Source organism: Dipodomys merriami, unplaced genomic scaffold, assembly GCF_024711535.1.
Source record: "Dipodomys merriami isolate MVZ:Mamm:240054 unplaced genomic scaffold, mDipMer1.0.p SCAF_4, whole genome shotgun sequence".
Lineage (NCBI taxonomy): Eukaryota > Metazoa > Chordata > Mammalia > Rodentia > Heteromyidae > Dipodomys > Dipodomys merriami.
In genome coordinates, this window is record NW_027205603.1 from 26979535 (window position 1) to 27002356 (window position 22822).

General features: G+C 39.7%; 1 protein-coding gene across 2 annotated transcripts in view; it reads right to left on the bottom strand.

The window, feature by feature from the left end:
* Nucleotides 1–446: 446 nt before the first annotated feature.
* St18 (ST18 C2H2C-type zinc finger transcription factor) overlaps nucleotides 447–22822 on the bottom strand; it is a 136964-nt gene continuing 114588 nt past the window's right edge. For both annotated transcript variants that reach the window (XM_069990704.1, XM_069990705.1), the window contains 9 exons: nucleotides 21623–21685; nucleotides 20337–20405; nucleotides 18856–18918; nucleotides 18674–18754; nucleotides 17102–17323; nucleotides 13775–13863; nucleotides 5972–6075; nucleotides 3985–4128; nucleotides 447–845 (listed from right to left, as the gene is read on the bottom strand). In XM_069990704.1, the coding sequence (XP_069846805.1) occupies nucleotides 705–845; nucleotides 3985–4128; nucleotides 5972–6075; nucleotides 13775–13863; nucleotides 17102–17323; nucleotides 18674–18754; nucleotides 18856–18918; nucleotides 20337–20405; nucleotides 21623–21685 (976 nt within the window). In that variant the 3' untranslated portion in view covers nucleotides 447–704. The remainder of the gene's footprint in view (nucleotides 846–3984; nucleotides 4129–5971; nucleotides 6076–13774; nucleotides 13864–17101; nucleotides 17324–18673; nucleotides 18755–18855; nucleotides 18919–20336; nucleotides 20406–21622; nucleotides 21686–22822) is intronic.

The window sequence follows — 22822 nt, forward strand, 5'->3', positions numbered from 1 at the left end:
TACAGCCAAGTTGAATACTTCGCTGGTTGCTAGGTTTAATTATTGCTAACAAATTCTGAGCAGGCTGTTTTCTAGGTCTTGCGCTCTTGTGAGTGCGATGTCCCCACTAGAGGGCGCTAATTGTCTTCACGTCCTTCCGCAGCTCACCTGACCACAAATTCATTTGTAAATACAAAACCAAGGGAAGGGGAAAAGAAGTGTGCAATAAAAACGAAACGACCATAGTGCAGTCCTTACACAGGATTTCCTTCACACACTTGTTTCTCATTTAAACCCAGCAATATAGGAGATTTGACAATAGCATTTCTATTTAGGTCCTATTAGAAAATAAATTAACACACTTGTAAAAATATGGCAGACCTCAAAATGCAGTTAAAAGATAAAAAACTCTTTGATTAGTAATAAATAAAATATAAAAATGTCACATTTATTTTTACATATACTTTACAAAAGAAAGAGTGCAATGAAGAAATAAAAGAAAAACATATGAAAATAAATAAGATCTAATAATTGACTGCATTGCTTTTAATCCAAAGAGTTTATCATAGTTTTTCTTTCCTTTTTATGTCAGCTGGGGGGAAATTAGTGCAATGTTGCAGCTGGAAATGCAGGAGGACAACTCCATGCTTGGCAGTAGTGAGCCCCTTGCACACCACGTGGAGTTCACTGCGGTTAGAATCTCGCTTGCCCACAGTGTGGTGGTCCTACACATGGATACCCTTCACTGCCTGCTTGATACTTTCCAGAAGGGCTTTGCATTCCGGGGAATAGTCCCGTTCCAGATTGCTGTACATGTCTGTGAGCGTATTTACATATGCTTCAAAATTCTGCTCACTGATAGGTCCCTAAATGGAGACAAAAAACATTAAAAGCAATCGCAACTGTTCAAGAATCAGGTGACAAGGAAAGGCATGACTGTGACAGGAGTGTGGGAGGGAAGGCTTGGGTTCACACTGCTGCAGGAGTTTGGAGAGATGAAGAATGAAATTTGAGTGTGCTGGAATTCATCTGGCCACTATTAATTCACAGGATGAATCACACTTGATTGTGCAGTCCCAGGGCCAATCTGGAGACATACCAGGTTGAGTAGACCTCACCCAACTGTATGTTCTCTTAGGGGGAGTCTTGGGCCTCCGTTACACATGCTGGGCTCAAAAGAAGGTCTGCCTGGAGATGATCAGTGTTGTGGCCTTGGGAGGAAACTTTGCCCTGCTAAGAGGTTCCTTTAACAGTATGGGGTTGGGACTGAAAGAACTTAAGATGTGGGCAAATTGCTCACTAAACCATTGTACTGCAGGGTTATTCTGCTATCTCCTCAGACATTTACTGTCCCTTTTTCTTCCGTAACATTACTGCAGTGTATGAATGCATGTATTTATTTATTTATTTATGATGGAACTGGGGCTTGAACTCAGGGGCAGGGTGCTGTCTGTTAGCTTTTGCCACTCAAGGAAAGCACTCTAGCACTTGAGCCTTACCTTCACTTCTAGCTTTTTTTGTGGTTATTTGGAAATAAGGGTCTCACACACTTTCCTACCCAGGCTGGCTTCAAACTTCAATCCTCAAATCTCAGCCTCCTGAGCAGCTAGGATCATAGCTGTGAGCTACCAGCACAGAGCTTGCAGTGTTGGTTTTAATTTTACATCTCTTCAGATAGAATATGAGCTTTACAAGGTCAAGATTTGCTCACATATTTGCCATTTAGGAGCTTCCTCTGCCTAAAGTGATACTTTAAAGAGAATAACCCCAGATATATACAAAAAAAACATGTGGGCATGTGTTATAGGCAATGCTTGACACAAAGCACATGTAACCAGTCACTGCTGGTGTCTCTATTTACCACCTCCTGGAAAACCTATAACATATCCTTACTTCTCTTACAAAGTGTTGGGATGAAAGGACTTTAAAAGCAATCTAACTACATCAGGTACACAGGATATAGTTATCATTGTTGCTACTTAAAAAACAACGTTTCCAAGTCTTAAGATTAATAGCATTATGATTTTCCCTTTGTTTTTAGTTTTTGCCTTTACTGTGCCATCTAGTTCTTGGACACTCATGTAACTGGACAGGGTTCTGGGTGGCAGAGTGGGTAAAGGCCACAGTCAGGGTTTGCCTGACTGTACTAGCTCTGGAATGGAGATCCAGTGAGGGGACTAAGCCCTGGGTTCCCCTATTGGAGAACAGGATGTTGCTGCTCATCTCTGGTGCTCAGAGAACAGTTTTTGCTATGTGCCTTGAAAGTTACCATGAGAGGGCCTCAAACCGTAACTGTCCACGTCTCTATCGCTTTGTACCCCAGTGAGGAAAAAAAACAGTAAGGAATGCACATTTGAAGTAGACTTAGACAAATGTTGATAGAAATATTACAATCCTAATCAAGTTACCTTAATTCAAGCTATAAAGCAAGCATTAATTTTCTTTTGTGTCATTTTTATATTATTGATTTTTTTGTCAAAAAACACATTTGGAAGAAGTAAAATAAGGCTTTGTGCTAGGAAGTTGGGGAACTCATTGTTCAAAGCAAAGTTAGCAGCATTTGTTTATGCTGCTGCTGCTTTTCCTTTCCTTCTTGTTTTTCTTTGTTTGGTGCGGGAATTAGAGCCCCCTGCCTCGAGCTGACGCTCTATCATTTGAGCTCTATCATTAAGTTCCACTTCTAGTTTTTGTTGGTTAACTGGAGATTAGAAAGTTACAGATGTTTCTGCCTTCAAACTGCAATGCTCAGATCTCAGCCTTCTGGCTATCTAGGATTAAGGGTGTGAGCCACCAGCACCTTGCAAACCAGACTCTAACACTTAGGCCCAGGCCATCGTGGACTTCGGTCTTCCTATTCACACTACTCACACAGCGTGGATAACAAGCACACTCCCAGATGTTATTTTAATTTATATTTATTGATTTAATTCTGCTTCATGAAGGCATTTTCCCCACACACCTGGCAGCTTGGCTGTACAAATGAAGAAGTCCGGAGGAGAAGTAGTACTTGTTGGTGTAACCCCTTCTCTAAAGAGTTATCCACACTCATGAAAATGCAAAAGAAACAAGTTTTAAACCTTCTAAAAAGCTGCAAACCTAAATGACATGTTAAGGTTTTGGAAATAAAGATGCTCTGCACGCTTTTGTGCTTCTTATTCTAGATGAGATAAACAATATTATAGAGAATTTACTGGGAATTAAAAGAATAGATCTTGAGTTGGGTAGATGACCAACTCTCATGTTTAGAAGCCATAAAATCCTGTACTTAGAAATACATTTCCAGTGAGAATTTTGTAATACAGTCACCCTTCATGTAAAACCAGCTTCAAATAAACCTTGAATTTTAATGACTCCAGTTTTTAAGATTCTACCTGCCTAAGGCCAGGTGTGCTTTCTCCTGCCTATCATCCCAGCTACTTAGAAGGTAGAGATCCAGAATATGGTGATGTGCAGGTTACTTGGGAAAAATGTTATTAGCAAGACCCCAATCTCAACACATAAACCAAGCACAGTGGTATGGTAGCACACTTGTAATCTCAGCTATGTGGGAGGCATAGGTAGGAAGATCAAGTCTTCCTAATGGAGGCTGGCTTAAGAAAAAATCTTGAGGCCCTATCTGAAAATAACTGAAGACGAAAAAAGCTGAGGGTGTGGCTTAAGTCCCAAGTGGTAGAGTGTCCTAAGTTCAAACCCCAGTACTGCTTATTATCTGTCTGTCTGTCTGTCTGTCTGTCTGCCTGTCAGTCAGTCTGTCTGTCTGTCTGTCTGTCTGCCTGCCTGCATGCATGCTAGCCTGACTATTCTTGGCTTTCATAGAATTTAAATGCATGTATCTACCATGTTCCCAGCTAAGGAGTCACTTTAGGTGAGAATGGGCTGAAGCTGGGTGGTTGTGGCTCTTGGTGGGTCTTACAGGCATGTCCTGCTACCTTGCAGCCCTCTGGGTAATGGCATGATGATGATACACTTTTGATGTTGGCAGCAAAGTTTTGGGCCCTGACTTACCATCTGTGGCAGCTGGATGTCAGCGAGACTTGAAATGAGAGCCTGGCTCAGCCCCGCCAGCTCCTTCAGCAAACTTTCATTGTTCTGCTCGATGAGTTTGTTCTCCTCTTCAATCGTCTTCAAGTTGCTCTCCATAGAGGTGATCTGAAGAGGAAATAACTTGGGACTGTAAGTAGAGGTTGAGGCACACAAAAGATCTCTGAGGAAAATGCATGAATATAAACAACGGATGCAGACACCGACATTTATCTGCCCCAGTTTGCAACCCTGAGTATCATACTGTGTCTTGGTGTCCCATTTGGGTTTGTATCTTTGCCCAGACTTCTCTGTGAATTGCAGGACCAAAGGCTATCTGTATTTGGCTATCCTGGATCATGGTGCCAAACAGGGAATTTGTTAATTCCTACAATCCTCTCCACCACAGCAGCTCCTTCACAACTATAGAGCCTGAATAATGCTTAAGACTTCAAGGTTGCCCTGCCTCTCTTTGCTCTCACACTTCAAATCCACTAGAAACCTCCTTTAAATTTTGCATGATGGAACCACCTGCTGTACCTCCTTCCTGCAGGGGGTAGTGCTACCTTTGCCCCCTAGGTCTTGGCTGTCTTCCCTCAGCGTGGCTGACTGAAAGAATCTCTTCAAATGTGAGGAAATCTGGTGTAATTCCTGAACTCAAATCCACACCATGATTCTGTACTTTTTGACAATTAAATCCAAGGTCGTGGTCATTAACATGGGGTAAGAGGTCCCATGTGTGAATGATCCTGGACACCTCTGGTCCCCTTCCCCTGTGGCATGCCCCTGGCCCAGCTCCCTCATTTGCAGGAACCAAGACTGCTAAGACAGCGATGGGCTAAAGCCTTATTATTTAGAAGAGGGGAGAACAGGGAGAGGGGAGAGGGAGGGATAGGAGAGTAGGAAGGAAAGGGCCCTCCATGTTTTGCTTTCTCTTTTTCTTTTCCTTCTGGTTTGTTGCAATAGTTTTTATTAGTATTTTCAAAATTGTGGAGCAATTTTATTTCATTTTTAAATTATGGCAACACTGGAGTACAAACTCAGGGTCTCACACTTGCAGGTGTATAACCCCTGAGCCGTATCCCTGGCCTGGCCTGAACCTGATTTAGTTAGGGATGGTAAAGGCATTCTGGATAATGTTGCATTGGGAAATTGCTTAATTTTTATTTGGATAACAATTTCTACAAGAAAAACGTGGAGGTGTGGATAAAGTGGAAGAACATCAGCCTTGAGCAAAAAAGCTAAGCAAGAGATCTAGGCCCAGAGTTTAAGCTCCAGTACACATACCAAAAAATCTTATATAAGAAATTGTTCAGTAAGATTTGTTACTGTTACATATGGACACAGGAAGAAGTGTTCTAGAGAAATTAAAAAGTGATTTATTTAAGTTTTGAATAAGACTAAGCACTGAGCTGAGCGCTGGTGGCTCACGCCTGTAATCTAGCTACTCAGGAGGCTGAGATCTGAGCATCGCAGTTCAAAGCCAGCTCAGGCAGGAAAGTCCATGAGACTCTTATCTCCAATGAGCCACTCAGAAAACTGGAAGTGGCACAGTGGCTCAAGAGGTAGAGTGCTCACCTTGAGCTGAAGAGTGCAAAGACAGTGCCCAGGCCCAGAGTTCAAGCCCCACGATCCACAAAAAAAACCAAACAAACAAACAAACAAAGACTAAGCACTGTTAATTTTCTTAATGGCATTCTTTCTACATGCTCTGTAGGCCAATCTGCTTTATTTGTTTAGGAAGGCTTCCATGCATGCAGGGCAGAAATGAGATCAGCTCTTCCTAGAGCTGCCCACCCAGTGATGCCCCGGATGGTGACGCTCCAACTCAAGGTGTACACACATAGTATAACAGAGAAATGCTGGTGTGTTTCAAGACATCAGGATGCTTTCATATGCAAGGCTTAGAAAGTTTAGTGTTTTGTTTCTACTAAAAACTGATTATTTAAAAATGAACTTTGTGTGTATTTACCTGAGTTTGAAGTTTCATCATATCTGCTTCGATTTTAAGGTTGGATTCATTTAATTCCTTTATTTCTTCATCCAAATGCCTGATTTCTTCATCACCTTCTATACCTGTGGAGAGTCGACAGTCTTAGTTGATACTGAATACATGAGACAGGGACAACTGTGACTCGTTTTATATTTAACTTGTGAGACTTCAGTTCGAAGTATTTTTTTTTTTTACCCAAACCACACATATGCAGAATTCAGAAAAAGTAAGTTAAAAGAGTTACCAGATTTAATTCTTTATAAGAAAAGAGGGAGTAGGAAAGCACCAGTGTTTGAAGTGGCTCAGCTACATTAACATGAATCTGCTAGGCACACTTACAGCCCTGCACCCATTGGGCAAATCTCAGTACACTGCTTCACATGTAAGGACACTGGGCTGAGACAGGTGGATGATGCAGGTTAAATAACCTGTTTAAGTTCCAAGTTAGAAAGCAAGCTGGATGCAAACTGCAAAGCCTGTGTGTTCTCTTATATACCTCCTATAGGAACAGTGAAGACATGACGGACACACAGCAAGTAGGTATCTTAACACTGTGCCAAGAGACGGGGCTGCAGGCACACCGCGGGCAGAGACACACAATAGGGCTCTCTAAGTGGATTTGGGTGAGAAGCACATGGAAGTTATAAGAAAGAACATAGCCTTGACAGTGCTCTTGAATTTGGGCACCTTATCAAGATTCTTCAAGGCTTCAGTGTTCTCTCCTGAACAGGAGACTATACCTGTTCTGTGGCAGTGAATGCAGTTGAAGGGCAGAGTATGGAACCCATGGTAGGATCTCAAAGATTTTTTTTTGTAAAGAGTGTATGAAGACATTTTCAACACTTGAAGAAGCTGGAAAAGGTATTCACAATGTGAGAAACAGAACAGTACAGAAGAATGAGTCTAAGCTAGCCAAAGAGGGGAAAAAAACCCCACTGGACATTTCAGTATGTGCGTTATAATAAGATCAATTTCAGGAGACTAAGATTGAGGGAGATTTGGCTTGACAATTATTTTGAACAAAGTCTATTTTTTATACTTTCTGGGGATGTCTACCTTGGAAAAGAGTCCACATCCTGGCATTACAATTCAAATGTGTTGGATACTAAAGTTTCAAAGTCATATTTCATGGTATTTAGAGGTGTGACTTTTGGAACATAATTTGGACTAAACAAGATCCTCCTTGATGACATTGCATTAGATGGGGTGATGAAGGTGGAGGCCCCCAGATTGTATTTGCAGTTTTATGAGAGATGAGCCTGTACTCCTGCTCTGTCTAACCATGAGATGCATTCCACGACATTACTGAGCAGGTGCCATGTTTCCTCCTCAAGGTAATAAGCAGATTACCAGTGACAAATTCTTGGACTTCCAAATCTCAGGACTATGAGACAAATCTGCTTCTATTCCTCATAAAATACCAAGTTTCCAGGATTTTGTAATACTAACAGAAAATGGAGCAAGACAACTACTGAGGGTAAATGAATGCTCACATTCTCTATGACCCAGAAGTTCATTCCTAAATACACACATAAGACAGATAGGTGGATACATACAATAGGATTCATGCACAAGACATACACAGAGACACTATTCACAAAGGACCAAACTGGAAACAAGCCACATCTGCCCCTCCAAACAACATAGGTGACTCTTAAGAAAATATATATAAAGAAGGAAAAATTTATGTCCTCAAGGTTCACTTACAACATGGCTATTCTGTAGGTACTTACTGGATTTTGGGGGGGAGTTGTGGGGACTAAATTCTGGGGCTGAGTGCTGTCCCTCAGTTCTTCAGCTCAAGGCTAGTGCCTTACCACTCGAGCCACAGAGCCACTTCTGGCTTTTTTCTGCTTATGTGGTGTTGGGGAATCGAACCCAGGGTCTCATGCATGCGAGCCAAGCACTCTACCACTGCTCCAACTTCCCAGCCCAATGACTGTTTTTCTAAGATGTAACTGCCTAAGCTGGGCGCTGGTGGCTCATACCTGTAATCCTAGCTACTCAGGAGGCTAAAATCTGAGGATGGCAGTCCTAAGCGATCAGGCAGGAAAGTCCATGAGATTTATCTTTAATTAACCACCAGAAAACCAGAAATGGCACTGTGGCTCAAGTGGTAGAGCACTTGCCTTGAGCTGAAGAGCTGAGGGACAGTGCCCAGGCCCAGAGTTCATTACCCCATGACCAGCAAAAAAAAAAAAAAAAAAAAAAGGTAACTGCTTAAGCCAGGCACTGGTGGCTCCTGTCTATAATTCTAGATACTCAGGAAGCAAATCCTAGCTACTCAGGAAGCTGAGACCTGAGGATTACAGTTCTAATACAGCCTGGACAGGAAAGTCTGAGACTCTTATTTGCATTAAATTGCTGAAAAGCCAGAAGTGGAGCTGTGGCTCAATTGGTAGAGTGCTAGCATTGAGCAACAGAAACTCAGGAACAGTGCCAGGCCCTGAGTTCAAACTCAGAAGCAGCACACACACACACACACACACACACACACACACACACACACACACACACACAAACACACACACACACACACACACACACACACACACACACACACACAGAGTAACTGCCTAAATAATAGTGGGCCATGCATGGACCAATGAAGAGAAGATATCACAAGAGTAATCTCACTCTGGGTTCTGGGAGTCATTATAAAAGGAACACAAGCCAACAGCTAAAAACCAAGATAGACCAATCTGAATGTGAGACAATGGTTTGACCAGCCAAGAAGAGCAAATAGATATACAGAACCACACTAATGGGTAAGGGAACTGTAGTATACCAGACATGGGACTGCTTTTCTTCTCAATGGCCAGATGTAGCTAGAGAAATCTAGAGGATTCCTGAGCACTGAGTACTACTAGCTGATGTTTCTGCGAGAGCGATCTTGTCTCAGACAAGGGAACAAATGTTTTTTTTTTTTAATTGTATTTTATTTTATTTGAGAACATACTGTACAGAGGGGCTACAATTACATGGGCAGGATAATGCATACATTTCTTACCAAGCATTGCAGCCTCCTCCTTTGATGTTTGAAATATTTGGATCTCAATGAAATGGGTATTTGGAGTGCTACTGCATTTGCCTTTTATTCTGATCTGAACAAATGAGAATTTCTATTGTATTTCTTTGACATTGCTTTTTTTTCCTTCTGTGATTAAAACTCCACCTCAGGATGGTATTTCCTATATAATATCTGGTGAGGCAAATAAAAAAGCTCCTGTAACTATGAAGCTCTCTGGAGGAAACAGGCAGGGTGCTGTGAGGACCTTCACTGCAGAAGATGCCCACTCTGAGACACTAAAGCTAAAAAGGAGCTGGGAGAATGAGGAGAGGCAAGATGAATGTCCCAGGTGAGGAAAGTAGGAAAAACACAGGTATTGGTAGGAGAACAGAGGTGGGCAGGACACAGGGAAGCTACCAGTGGGCTTTATTTATTATGGAGAACTTAACTTACAAATGGAACTTTACCATAGGTAGTATGTACAGATTTTAAGAAGGGCAGTTGGTGTGATCTGGCTGACTTTCAAAAATCTAAGTAGGTTTTGACTTTAGTAGAGAGGGGATTGAGGAGAGAGAGTAGAAGCTACAAGGTCAGTCTGAAATTGTGACTGTGTCTTATAACCCTTTTCCATGGGCAAGGGAGTTTAGGGTTAAGAGAAAAAGGTGAACTCAAAATAAAATCTGTAGAAAGAATCTGCAAGGCTTGTGGAGGCCTGGAGTAGGGGAAGAGAAAAGGAAGGGAAACTATGTTTTGCTGGAGCAGGTGGTTTTTTAGGACTTTTTAATTTTATTAACTTATTATTACAGGGGTGATGTACAGAGGGATTGTACTTATATGAGTCAGGTAATATGTACATTTCCTTTCGTACAATATTTTCTCTTCCTTCATTTTCTCCCAATCCCTCCCTTTCATCTCCACCCACGAGTTGCATAGTTAGGACTTTCTTTGTGGGAGCAACATCATAGATGGAACTGTCCATGCCATATAGTCCAAATCTATAAGCCAAAAAAACCCATCTTTACTCTTCATGAATTGATTATCTTAGGCATTTTGTTATATATAGCAATGGAAATCTGACTAACCATGCCCACGTAAAATAGTGCCATTTGGAAGGGGTATATTACCAAAAGGTGCCTTGAAGTAGCAATCAAAGGACAGGATCAAAAGAAACTCCATTATAGGCTATTACATTACAGGCTTACATAAACTTTCATGAAATCCATCAACAAGGGGACCAATGTTTTATGGACATTTAGGGGATATTTTGGGTATAGGATCAAGTTTAGTTACTCTCTTCATATATGTGAGTACATATATATATATGTATATTTATATATATATATGTATATATATAAGCATCTTTTGCTCAAGGCTAGCACTCTACTATTTGAGCCACAGCGCCACTTCCGGCTTTTTCTGTTTATGTGGTGCTGAGGAATTGAACCCAGCACTCTAGCTAATACATCACCTTATCTATTTCCACATACACACAGTCTAAATTGCTCCTAGTGGAGCCTTTTAAGACTGGAAGTGGATAAGGGGAGGCTCTGATTTTTTATTTCACTCTGTTTCCAAATAGTAACTTACTGGATCCATGAGGTAAAATCCTGATGGCACAATCAAGGTATAAGGAAAGCAGTAGAGCTGGTTATTCACAATTATGCTTCTTTAACCATTACACAGTGTTTCCTCACTCAGTCATGGTTTTGCTTTGGTAGATTTCAGTTTCCTGCGGTTAACTGAACTACAGCCTGAACAATTAAGTGGAAACTTTATATGTTTCAAGTAACATTCATTTATTGAAGCACCTTGTTTACAAAAACAACTGTTTTGTTGTGGTTATTCTCCTCCTTTGCCTAATTGATACATTAGTCTTTATCACAGGTGGTGTTTATAGGGAATATGGTATACATAGAACTCAGTGCTACCTACAACTTTTAAGGCAACCCCTGGGGTCTTAAGAGTTGAAGGAGGTGACTGTAAGGTAACTTTTACTCCCATACTTGATGTGTTTTGGAAACACTGTGTTTTGGAAACTGGGCAATGTTGTGCTGTAGACATACCTGGGGTAGACTGTTTGCTAGTTGTGCACCACTGCTGATCAAGGAAGTCGTGCAGGCTTCCACTTCATTACTCAATTAACTTTCAATCCTGGCTTTGTTTTCTATAAATCTGTGTATTCAAAAAGCTTTACTTTTGTTTCATTTAACAATTCTAATTTTACTTAGTATGAATCTGTGCCTGCTTTGTATAATTAGTGATTATGTCATTTATATTTTCTTGATATTCCATATTCCTGGCATTCCATACAACTATCAAAATACCGATATATAATGAGTATATTCAACTTACAAGTGCTTTTTACAAGTGCTTTTCCTAAGTAAAGAATTCTATGTTATTTCAATCAAATTCCTTTGTTTACTTATTTTGCCTTGTGCTTGCTAGGCAAGTGCTTTACTGACTGACCCAGCCCTCTTTTGTACTGGTTATTTTTGAGACAGTGATCCTTATCCTATTTGCACTCTTCTGAGTGGCTGGGATGTCAGGCATGAGTTACCATGCCAGTCATTATCTGAGATAGAGCCTTGAGAAGTTTTTGTCTGGGATGGTCTCTACTCATTCTTCCTAATTTCTGCCTCTCAAGTACTTATATTTATAAGCCTAACTATATTCCCTGGGTGAGTATTTATATTTGGCTTATATTTTACCTTTTTGTTTAAGGGATAATGAATTAATGTAAATTGGACCACTTTCATTACCAAGTACTAATAGTAGTTTTTAAGGAAATCAGTGTGGCAATTTAATTATGACAAAGTTGGAGAACTGAAGATCAATTCTTCTTTTTTATTTTTGTCGGTCATGGGGCTTGAACTCTGGGTCTGGGCGCTTTTCAGCTCAAGGCTAGTGCTCTACCACTTGAGCCACAGTACTACTTCCCATTTTCTGAGTGGTTTATTGGTCTCACGGACTTTTCCTGCCTGGGCTGGCTTTGAACCACGATTCTCAGATCTCAGTCTCCTGAGTAGCTAGGATTATAGGTGTGAGCCACCAGCGTCCAGCTTGAAGATCAATTCTTGTATAATAAATGTAAACATTTTTAGGTATAGACTTATCAGTGTGGACTGGTTGGTAAGTAATATTAATTCCAAACATGAACTCAGATAGCTGTGGGACTGATTCACATCTAACTTAATTTAACATTGTGGACTAACGTTAAAGTCATATGCACTTAGAATCTGTTTACAAGTTCACATTATTATTTTTCTGTTTTTATAGCTCCATCATAATCTGGTGGAATGTCCTAGCTTGTATTTTGCTTTTATCTGTACTATGAGCATCTCTGTGCATCATATTTTGGTAATAGGTGTTGCTTGTGTTCTATACTGGGAATGCACAGAAAAGTATTTTCTTCATGAGCTCAGTTCACAGCTATGTGATCTAATGTACTCACTACACTGTGAGTCTCCAAGTAATTACATTCTCCTTTGCTGTGGCTTCTAAAAGCAGGGTTAGATGTGAGCTATTGTGGTGTGTGAAACAGCCTGGGGGCATTTGTCTTGCTTTCTCAGGCTTGCTCTCTCTTGATTTCTAATCTTTGGTTTTCCCTTCTTTTATACAGCTTTGTACTCAATGCCTATTACATACTGTTGGAATTAAAGTGATATACAAATAAGTGCACATTAAATCATCCCAATTTCATTTAAGAGGTCCTGAGGTGTTTGAGGAATGAGGAATGTGTCTGAGCAACAGTCAACAACCTGAGAAAGCTCCTTCACAGAGCTGGGGTGTTGAGAGAGGAGGTCCCAGGCCTGTCCCTGATTAAAATCCAGGGAACTCATTTCTCCTCCAGTGATGGATGCCCTCCTGCAGTTCTTAGCCTTTGACACCCAGAGGGGGGCACTCCCTGAGGTAGTTAAAGGAAAAGTAGGTGGGGGTCACCTGGGGGGCGGGGATCAGTGAGAAGCTCCTGTGGGCTCTCTTCTTTCCTCTTTCTCAACTTGGTCACATTAAAAGGTATGAGCTAGACTTTCAGAGAGGTAAAGTGACAGCAAGGAAAAGTCCTCAGTCTGGGCTGGGGAAGCCCAGTGGCAGAACATATGCCTACGACACAAGGAAAGAAAAGACTATGGCTCAGCCCTAACCATCCAATAAACTCTCCCAGGCATGATAGTTGCTTTGCCACCATTTCTCAGATGCCTCAGAGAGATCTCATATAAGACACAATACAGGCCTGAGATATTGCCACCATAAATTTAGAAAAGCACCGAAGAACCACAGACAGAGCCAAGGAGAGGGTGCCAAAATAGAACTCAGAATGCTGTATCTCCCTTTGACACTAGGAAAATGTGTAGGGAAATGAAAATGTAGCTGTAAAAGTTGGTGACCTGGGGTCACCGGAGAACACAGAGTATAGGACAATATTTAAAGATTTAAATATAGTTGTGCTTCCTACAATTTGATGCAGGATTCATACTGGGAACACACACACACACACACACACACACACACACACACACACACACACACACACACACACACACACACACACACACACTCATTGTAATACCAGAAACATACAACATTTCCTGCTTGTCTGTGCTAAAATCTTTATTACAAAGATGGGAGATATCAAGAGATTGTTTCTCAGGTAAAGGTATAGTATTAGCTCAAATCTGAGAAAACCTTTCTTCCACAATATTAAAATCACATGGGGCACACAGCATAGACAGAACCCTAGGGGCCATCTGGTCTCGGTGGAGACGGTCACTTACCGCCGGCGGCTTTGAGCTTGATCGTCATGAGTTCCTCAGAGACTTTGCCCTTTTTGATAGCTTGTGCATTGAGAGGACATCCAGATAAGCTGTGAAAACAATTTTATACTAATGTGTGAAATATGCTTGTTTCTTATAAAAATTAAAGAAAATTCACTACTATTGATGTTTTTGCCTGTCCACTAATTTGCACATTTTATCATCTCTTTGTAGAAAGCAACCAAAATTATTTATTAAATCAAGACTGTAAGGTCTTCAGGTGGTTGAAAATGTTTTGTGTTCTGTGGATCCACTGCTCGCTTCCTTTGTTGTGTTTGATTTATTTTTCCATTTAGTCTTTCTACCCTGTACTAGAACTGGGGCTGGTACTCTACCATTCAAGTTATAACTCTGCTTCTAACCCATTTCTGGATTTTGGGTAGTTAATTGGAGATAAGATAATTGGTTTCTAACCTTGATCCTCAGATCTCAGCTTCTTGTATAGCTAGGATTACAGGTGTGAGCTACTGATGCCTGGAACTATTTTTTTTTCTATCAACATGAAATTATCCATGCATATTATGAATGAAACCTGTTTCTAACTGGTCAAAATTCCATGAAAAATGAAACAGAATCTAGTTTTTCCTGTTTTTAACTAAGCATGGTCTGAGATTTACAGAATAAGTCAAGTGATTAACAAAAGTCAAGAACAACTCCCACTTTCCCTAAATAATACTCAGTCTGGTTATGGAGAAGTTTCTGTTTTTTAATTTGAATGTGAAAATGTTACTTCTTCATTTTACAACTCTCTCCCTTGAACAGGAGAATAAAAGGAGCCGCTGTGAGTGTATTGAGAAGTGGCCATGGCAAGGGCCCATTGTTCTGGCAGTGTTGGGAACTCTGCCCATTGAATAGCCACCCTCTTCAGCAGCCTTCCTTCCCCTAAGGTCACCTGCTTTATTTAAATTACACCAATATGATAATTCCAACACTGATCAAAATTGAGTTTCCATTGTTTGTGTGCAGATAATTCTGTTCTTCCAAGCAGCTATTAATTCTCATGCAGTTTTGTTGTATCTTTGTACAAACATTTTTAGATCATAATAAAAATGATCATAACCAGCCACTTAAAATATTTTTCTCCACAGAAATGCGGTTCTAATTCATCTACAAAACAATCCTTTCAACCTGAGGTTTGTGGTACTGTGAAAAGTGGAAGAAAGTATTTCTGGAGGAAAGACCTTAATAAATAAATATGAGTTATTACATTTCTCTTAAAGAATAGCAAATTGTTCAATGCTAAAATTCTATGAAATATGGAAATAGTATAAACATAATAGTAATGGATAATAATTGGTAATACTATGAAAAGATAAAGCTGTGTGGTCAAATTTGATGAGAAGTTTTGAAGAGAAAAGAAAACAAGGAGGCTGTGTACACTAAGCTCACACTTGAGCCTGTAGTTTGGAAGCTTTTCACTATCCTTCATGGACAGGATGAGCCTCACTGTGATTGGTTTGGTTCTCTTCCTGAGGATTCTGCACAGCTGTATCTAGACTTATGGTCACATGGGCTCCCAGACAGTGGTGATGAATGGGATAAATATTTAGTTGGTAAACTGGATTTTACAATGACTCTGGAATATGTCTGTTTGTAACATTCCATTAGAGCCTTTCTGACCTTTCTAAGGATCTATTTGTTTAGAAACTTGTAATTTTCCAAGTTGATGATGGCTAAGTATGGTAGCTCATGCCTATAATCACAACTATGCAGGAGGTAGAGATCAGAAAGATTGTGGTTCACATCTAGCCAGGACAAAAGTGAAACTTCAACCAACAAACTAAGTGTGGTGACATACACGTGTGATCCCTGCTACATGGAAGATCAAGTAGGAGGATCACACTCTAAGGCTGGCCTTGGGCAAAACAAGAGAGCTTATTAGAAGAAGGAAGGAAGGAAGGAAGAAAGGAAGGAAAGAAGGAAGGAAGGAAGGAAGGGAGGAAATAAAGCAAAAATGGACTAGTGATACAGCTCACATAGTAGAATACCTGCTTAATTTGAGTTACCTACTTACTCTGAGCTCAAACCCCAGTACCACAAAAAAGTTATTTAATATGCCAACTTATGTGTACAAGAATTATGATGTAAACTGACATTTTGAATAGAAACCCTTTTGTATAATTACTTGAATACAAATAAATTTATTTTTATAGTTATAAATTGTGTTCCACAATTACATAATGTAGAACCAAGCATGTTGTTGATATGAAACTTAATAAACACATATCAAGGCAATGTTAAATTTTATTTTTATTTGCCTTCTTAAAGACAAACTGCAGGTAACACAGTTTATAATTCATGGCACACTTGATTTGTGACTGTTTTGGGGGAATAGGAATCAAACAAAGGTGCCTGTGGTGGACATGGACCTGAGTTTGAAAGCCATCAGAACATAAGCCACCTGCAACATTCGCATTTTCTCCATAAGCAGACCTCACTGGTAACCTGGAAACAAGCAATTCCTGGAACACTTCATTTTCTGAAACGGTTGATCTGCATCCTTAGTACTCAACAAAGCATCAAGATGTTCCAACTTTGCTCAATCTGTACACAATCATCAGAGGTTCCTTAAAACTGCACTGGGTTTTGAATCAGCATCATTCCCATCACTGACAGGACAAGAAGTGGACTCATCATGAATCTTATAGCTTTTTCCTTTCAGGTAGAATATGAACCAGAAAGCTGGACTGAGATCACTCTTGCCCAGTGAAGGATTTGGTTGAAATCCATGACACTCAGTGATAAAAGAATTAAGTCAGTGTGAAGCTGTAAAAGGGTTTTCTAAACCTCCCTTCATCCTCCGCACCTCACAGTTCTATGCCATCTTCTTTCTTTCTGGCTGCTGTGGGCGAGTCACAGCTTCCCAGCAGCAAAATAGCTACAATTTTGGCCGGAAGCTGAGCCAAGGCATGAGAGGGAGGGAATGATATAAATATGTAAAGTGAAACTTTACAATTATGTAACATAATAGAGTAGATATCACCACTTGGAACTGAAGTGAACCATTAAAAGACTGAACCATTTAAAAATAGCAGCATAAGCAGTATTTTAGAATACAAAAAGCAAATACACAGTTTCTAGAGCACTTGAAAATTGTGCAGTGAGTTTTCAGAACTAGAGAAAATAACATTTCTGTTCTTCAGAGTAGTTAAATATCTATTTAGCAAACTCAGTGTTATGAGACCAAAGTGATATAATTAATGACATTTAGGAGGGTTTACCCCCTCCCCAAATCAACTCCAGTGACAATCACATCAACAAGACAAGAAGATGGAAAACAAACATTACCTTCTGTGGGTGACAAAAACATTATTTACATGTCCTAGCCCATTGCAGCCAGGCAAGGGACAATGGGGTAATTCTTGTTTGTTCAGTTTCCAGGACAGAGGGGTCCCATTGAGAGGATTCTCTTTCTGTCTCTTGGCAGCCAGAGGACAGCCGGAAGCTGTTCGATGTGACGTGTATTTACCTGATATGTGACCTTGGCCATCACATCCTACTACAGGGCATCTACAGAGACACAGCAGAAACATTACCAGATGAAGAGAAGCAGTAACAGTCCTGTGCTACCCAGGGCAAACCATGAAACTATAGAGTTTTAAAAGATGCTACCACAACAAGCAAAATGGTATTGTATTTGTAGTAATAATGGTTCACAGGCTTTGAGCTGAGCAGTATTTACGTTTTTTTTTGTTTGTTGGTGTGTGTGTGTGTTCGTGTGTATGCTACTAATAGGCCTTGAACTCAAGGCCTGGGTGCTGTTCTCAGCTTTTTTTGCTCAAGGCTGGAGCTCTTCCATTTGAGCCATGTTTCACTTCTGGCTTTTTGATGGTTAACTGGAGATAAAGAGTCTCACAGACTTTCCTATACCAGTTGGCTTTGAACCATATAATCCTCAGATCTCAGCCTCCTGAGTAGCTAGGATTGTAAGTATAAACCACCACTGCCTGGCTATTACTTTGTAAGATAGCACTGCAAACCTACTGAATAGAGAATGCTATTATCCAATTATGTAAGTGGTAAAAATGAGGCTTCTAATAAGAACTGAGCTGACTTACCTACTCATATTTTAAGCACACTCATTTTATAAGAAGCAAAGGAACAAAGGAGTGATGGGGAATGGACCTTGCTCATGTAACTGTAACCCCTCTGTATAGTATCTTTACAATAAAAATATATTTAATAAAAAAGCAAAGAAAACCATGTTCATGGTTACACTTTTCAGCTATACTTAATCACTAAATCATATCATTTCTGGAGAAAGTCCAAGGGTATACAATGTTAACTGCCTCAATCAATACTACACAGCACATGGGACAGGGTACTAGAATTTTAGTTTGCAAAGTTTAGGTACTGTATTTAGAAATGGTATAGAAAAAACTATATTTCTGTATGTATACTGTACCTATCATCTAGGACTCCACAGCCATTTCTTAGAGGAGGAAATTCAGTATAGATAGCTTAACTTTGTGCAACATTTAACATCTCAGAGAAAAATGTCACTTTTATAGTACTACTTTCCTTTAAAACAATTAGGAAAAGGAGAACTCTCACAACAACCCCTTTTTATTTTTTCATCATCAAAGAAATGCAGAAACGCAGCTATGACTGGGAATTCTGTCAGCTTGTGTCTGTCTCTGTCTCTTTCCAGGATTTTAATTCAGGGCCTACAGCTTGCGGGCAGGGTTGGATCACATCCCCAGGTAATCAGTCTGCCATTGCTTTAGGACTGTCAGGAGTGCCAGTGTTCACTGGTTTACCCTCTCCTGACTCTGGAGGCTTTACTGTATCCCAACCAAGGCTCCTCTCATTTGTCTAATAAGATAAAGCTCACCTTAGTGCTTCAACTGTTGCACTTACTTAAGCTCTGGGTCCTCTTTTTCTTCCTTGGTAGGAGTCATTTTGACGCCGCCTTTCCTTGCTCGTGGGCAGCCAGACAAGCTAAAATGTATAATCAACAATAAACAACACAAAACCATGTGATCTTATTGGTTCTGCTGCAGACTTCTTGGCTCCCATTTCAAAAGTGGGATCAATCCTACCTTCTGTGGGAAGCATAGTTTCCAGTCACATGTCCAGAACCATCACAACCTGGGGTTGGACATCTGGAAAACAAGAGGACAGCGTGTGGGCAAGGTCAGGGGAGAGAGGACCATCATGCCATGATCAAACAGTGAAACACAGTGGAAACTTTGGACAGGACCCTTCCCTTAAATATGCCTAACTTTTGGTTAGGAATCATTTTTAAAATATTGAATGGTAATTGGTAGATAATTTATTATCTACTCATTTTTCGTTAGTTTTAATCTTACATTGAAAGGAACTGGACAGTCCCCAACCTATTGCTTGGCTTCTGTCTATGTCACGCAAAGTTTTTACCTTTAGTGTAAAAAGGAAAATTTTTCCAGATTATTTTTATGAATAATTATTTTTCCTTGTTATGCTGTGTCCAGACATGATAATCCATTAATTTTAGATAGGTCTACTTCAGAGACTTAAGGGCATTAATTAATTCTAATACCAGAGAACTTAACTAATGTGTACTCAGTCATGCCTCAGAATTATATTATTGACAATCATTAAACTTGGGGTAAAAGCAGCGGAAGAGGAAGAGAAAGCCATTTCTACTTAGAATGCTATTTAAGAATAAAGTTCAAAATATACTGGGATATCTAAATTTATATAGATTTCAATTTCTTTGTTGCCATAAAAAAATACCCAATACAGGTGAACACAGAGAGGCCATCTCCAAGATGGCCTTCATGTGAAGTGCTTTATCTTCACTCATTATTTTACATATAGTTCCACCCAAACAAGAATTCTGCTGGAGAAAAGCAACAATCAAAAGATAACTGTGAATAATGTTTCTAGAAGTTGTACATGACACTTTGTATAGTGCCTACTCCTAGTTCTCTTTATTGTTTCTGGTACTAAGACTCCAAATTTTTTATATTGGTACACGTTGAAGGGTATAAGATGGATAATCAATTTTTATTTGTGTATATAATATAACATTTTTACTGTGTATGTAATATAAAAAGATGAAAACAAGCAAATGAGAAAACTGGAATTAAAGAAGACAAGAGTAAGGAAAATAAAATCAAGAAGTAGATGTCAATATACATATGATTTTGAGATCTTGTAAACAAGGTAAGAATGAGCCAAATCTATGTTTAACATCCAAAACTGAAAAGCAAGTAAGATTTTAAATGCTGCAGGGTAAAATATAACCCATGTTTCTTAAAATTCATGATGGAAATGCTTTGTCACACTTCCTAAGTCCGATTTAGTAAATAAATGCTGAAATTAACAGAAGAAAGATTTGTTTCATAATTTCATCATTTCTTTAAAAATATTATAAAATACAAAGTTCACAGGCAAGAAAGCTATAGTGGCTTAGTTTCAGCTGTGAAAAAAGAGTGTCTTGGTACAATTTGATAGGTACAATTACTTTTTCTTGGTGGAGGAGGGCCATACCAGGCTGGATGAATGGTAAGGAGAGAGGTATGCCTTCAACACTTACTTTAGCTCCTGAGAATTGGCAGCCATTAGGGACTTAAGCGTCTTATCTGCTAAAGGACATCCAGAGACACTAACGAGGGAAGAGAAAGAAAAACAGATATATTAATGTGGACAAATTTAACTCTGAGAGCACCCTAAGTCTGTGACATATATTAAACTACTGGTGATTGGGAATTATAAAAAAAATGGCTGAGTTTGAATGTTGTTTTGCTACTAACAAGAATGAGCTCATAGGCACTCTAATTCTTTCTTGTAAACTCAGATGTGCTATTTATCTAGTGAAAAACTTTAATCCAAGGAGACTCTCTAGTTCCAGAATTCAATGATATGATGATTACCCTTAGAGTTCATTACCGGTGATGATGGTTTAAAGGCTTAAACTAGTGTCCAAAGAGAAAGCAAATCATACCAACAGGAAGGTCACCTGAGAGATCCAACATGGACTTTTGCACTGTTTCATCTCTCTATAACTTGACCTGTTATTTTCCCAGGAACACAGGTGCCACTGCTTCTGGATAACTGGTCTACTCTAGTTACATTATCATCTTCAGTTAAAGCTAGGCAGGACCAAAGCCTAATATAATTTTATGGCTAAAATACAGAATAACTTCCAAACCTAACCATTTCACTGTTTTTTCTGGTTCTAGAATAAATTTATTTATTTATTTATTTAAATTTTTATTTATTTTTTTTATTGTGAAAATACTGTGCAGAGGGGTTACAATTAGATGGGCAAGATAATGAGTACATTTCTTATCAAGCATTGTAGCCTCCTCCTTTGTTTCCCCTTCCCATCCCTTCCCAGCCTCCCCCCCCCCCGCCCCCCCAATCCTCCCCCGCTCCCCGCCCCAAAGTTGTAAAGTTCGTTTTCGACATGACAACTTGTACTTCTCATTGTTGCTACGGGTCCACCTGTATCCTTATTTAAATGACTTGTTTTTTCCCCTTCCCCTCCACAAATTATACCAACATCAAATACAGTGAAAGCAGGGGTTATACTGTGGGGGAGGGACATACAAAGCAACAAAGAAATTATCTTATAAATGCATTAGAAACAAATGCATGAAAGAAAAACAAACATTTGAATACATATCTTAGGGTTCATTTTCCTAACATCACCTTATCTGACCTTTTCTGTTTGACTCATACATATACTAGATATTGCAAATAAGGGAAACCATGGGACCTATGTTTCTTTGGGCTTGGCTTACTTCACTTTAAATTTATTTATTAATAAATAGTCTAGAAAATAAATGTATACGACAGAGCGAACAGGTGGTTAAATACCTTCGGTGAGATGCATAGTTCCCTGTGACATGGCCACTTCCATCGCACCCTGGTGTTGGACAACTAGGACAACAGAAGTATAAACCATTAGGGCCAAGTGCATTTTGCAGATGTATTTGTTCTGCCTAGTAGCTTATAAAGTAGTTTCTCCTTTCCAGATAAGTTAACACTGTATGGGGCATGCAGACACCAGGGCATTCAACTTTTACTTTGGCAAAAGCCAAAGAACCAGTATACTAGTACAAGAGAATAAAAAGCATGCTGAGTTCCTTTCCTCAGTTATTTCTTTCCAAAGTCAACAATTCTCTAGTACAAATGATTAGAAACAGGAAAGTGATCCAACTATGTATGTCCTAGTGTTATAACTCAGCAATTAGTGACATTCTATCTTTTGAAAGCAATTTATTAAAAAATTATAAATTCATACTTTATTGTGACAGTAAATCTTAAAAATATTGCTACCAATTATATATTCTAGAAAGAAATATTTGTCTTAAGACCAAGGCAACCTAGTAACTTAATGAATATTTCAAAAATCACTGACAAAAAGAGAAGAATAGCCTGGCGCTGGTGGCTCACATCTGTAATCCGAGCTACTGAGGAGACTGAGATATGAGGATCAAGGTTCAAAGCCAGCCCGGGCAGGAAAGTCCCTGAGATTCTTATTTCCAATAAACCACCAGAAAATCAGAAGCAGTGCTGTGGCTGAAGTGGCAGAGCACTTGCCTTGAGCTGAAGAGCTGAGGGATAGCGCCCAGACCCAGAGTTCAAGTCCCACAACCAGAGGGGGGGGGGGGAGAGAGAGAGAGAGAGAGAGAGAGAGAGAGAGAGAGAGAGAGAGAGAGAGAGAGAGAGAGAGAGAGAGAGAGAGAGAGAGAGAGAGAGAGAGAGAGAGAGAGAGAGAGTACATATTACTGAAATATAAACATATTTTTAGGTGGAAAAATAGCTGGCAGTGCAGAAGTTGTTAGAAGTGTATTTAGTTGGTAAAGCTCAGGGGCAGTCTCACCCAAGCTGCAAACTAACAAAGGCCATCCCTAACTCAATCCATCTAGGAACAGACTCCCATACCACTTCTTTGTCTATACTCCATTTTACTTTATGAATTTCTCATATGTCCTGGGCTTCCCATGCATTAAAAAAAATACAAGGGCTGGGAAGGTGGCTCAGTGGTAGAGTACTTGCCTTGCATGCATGAGG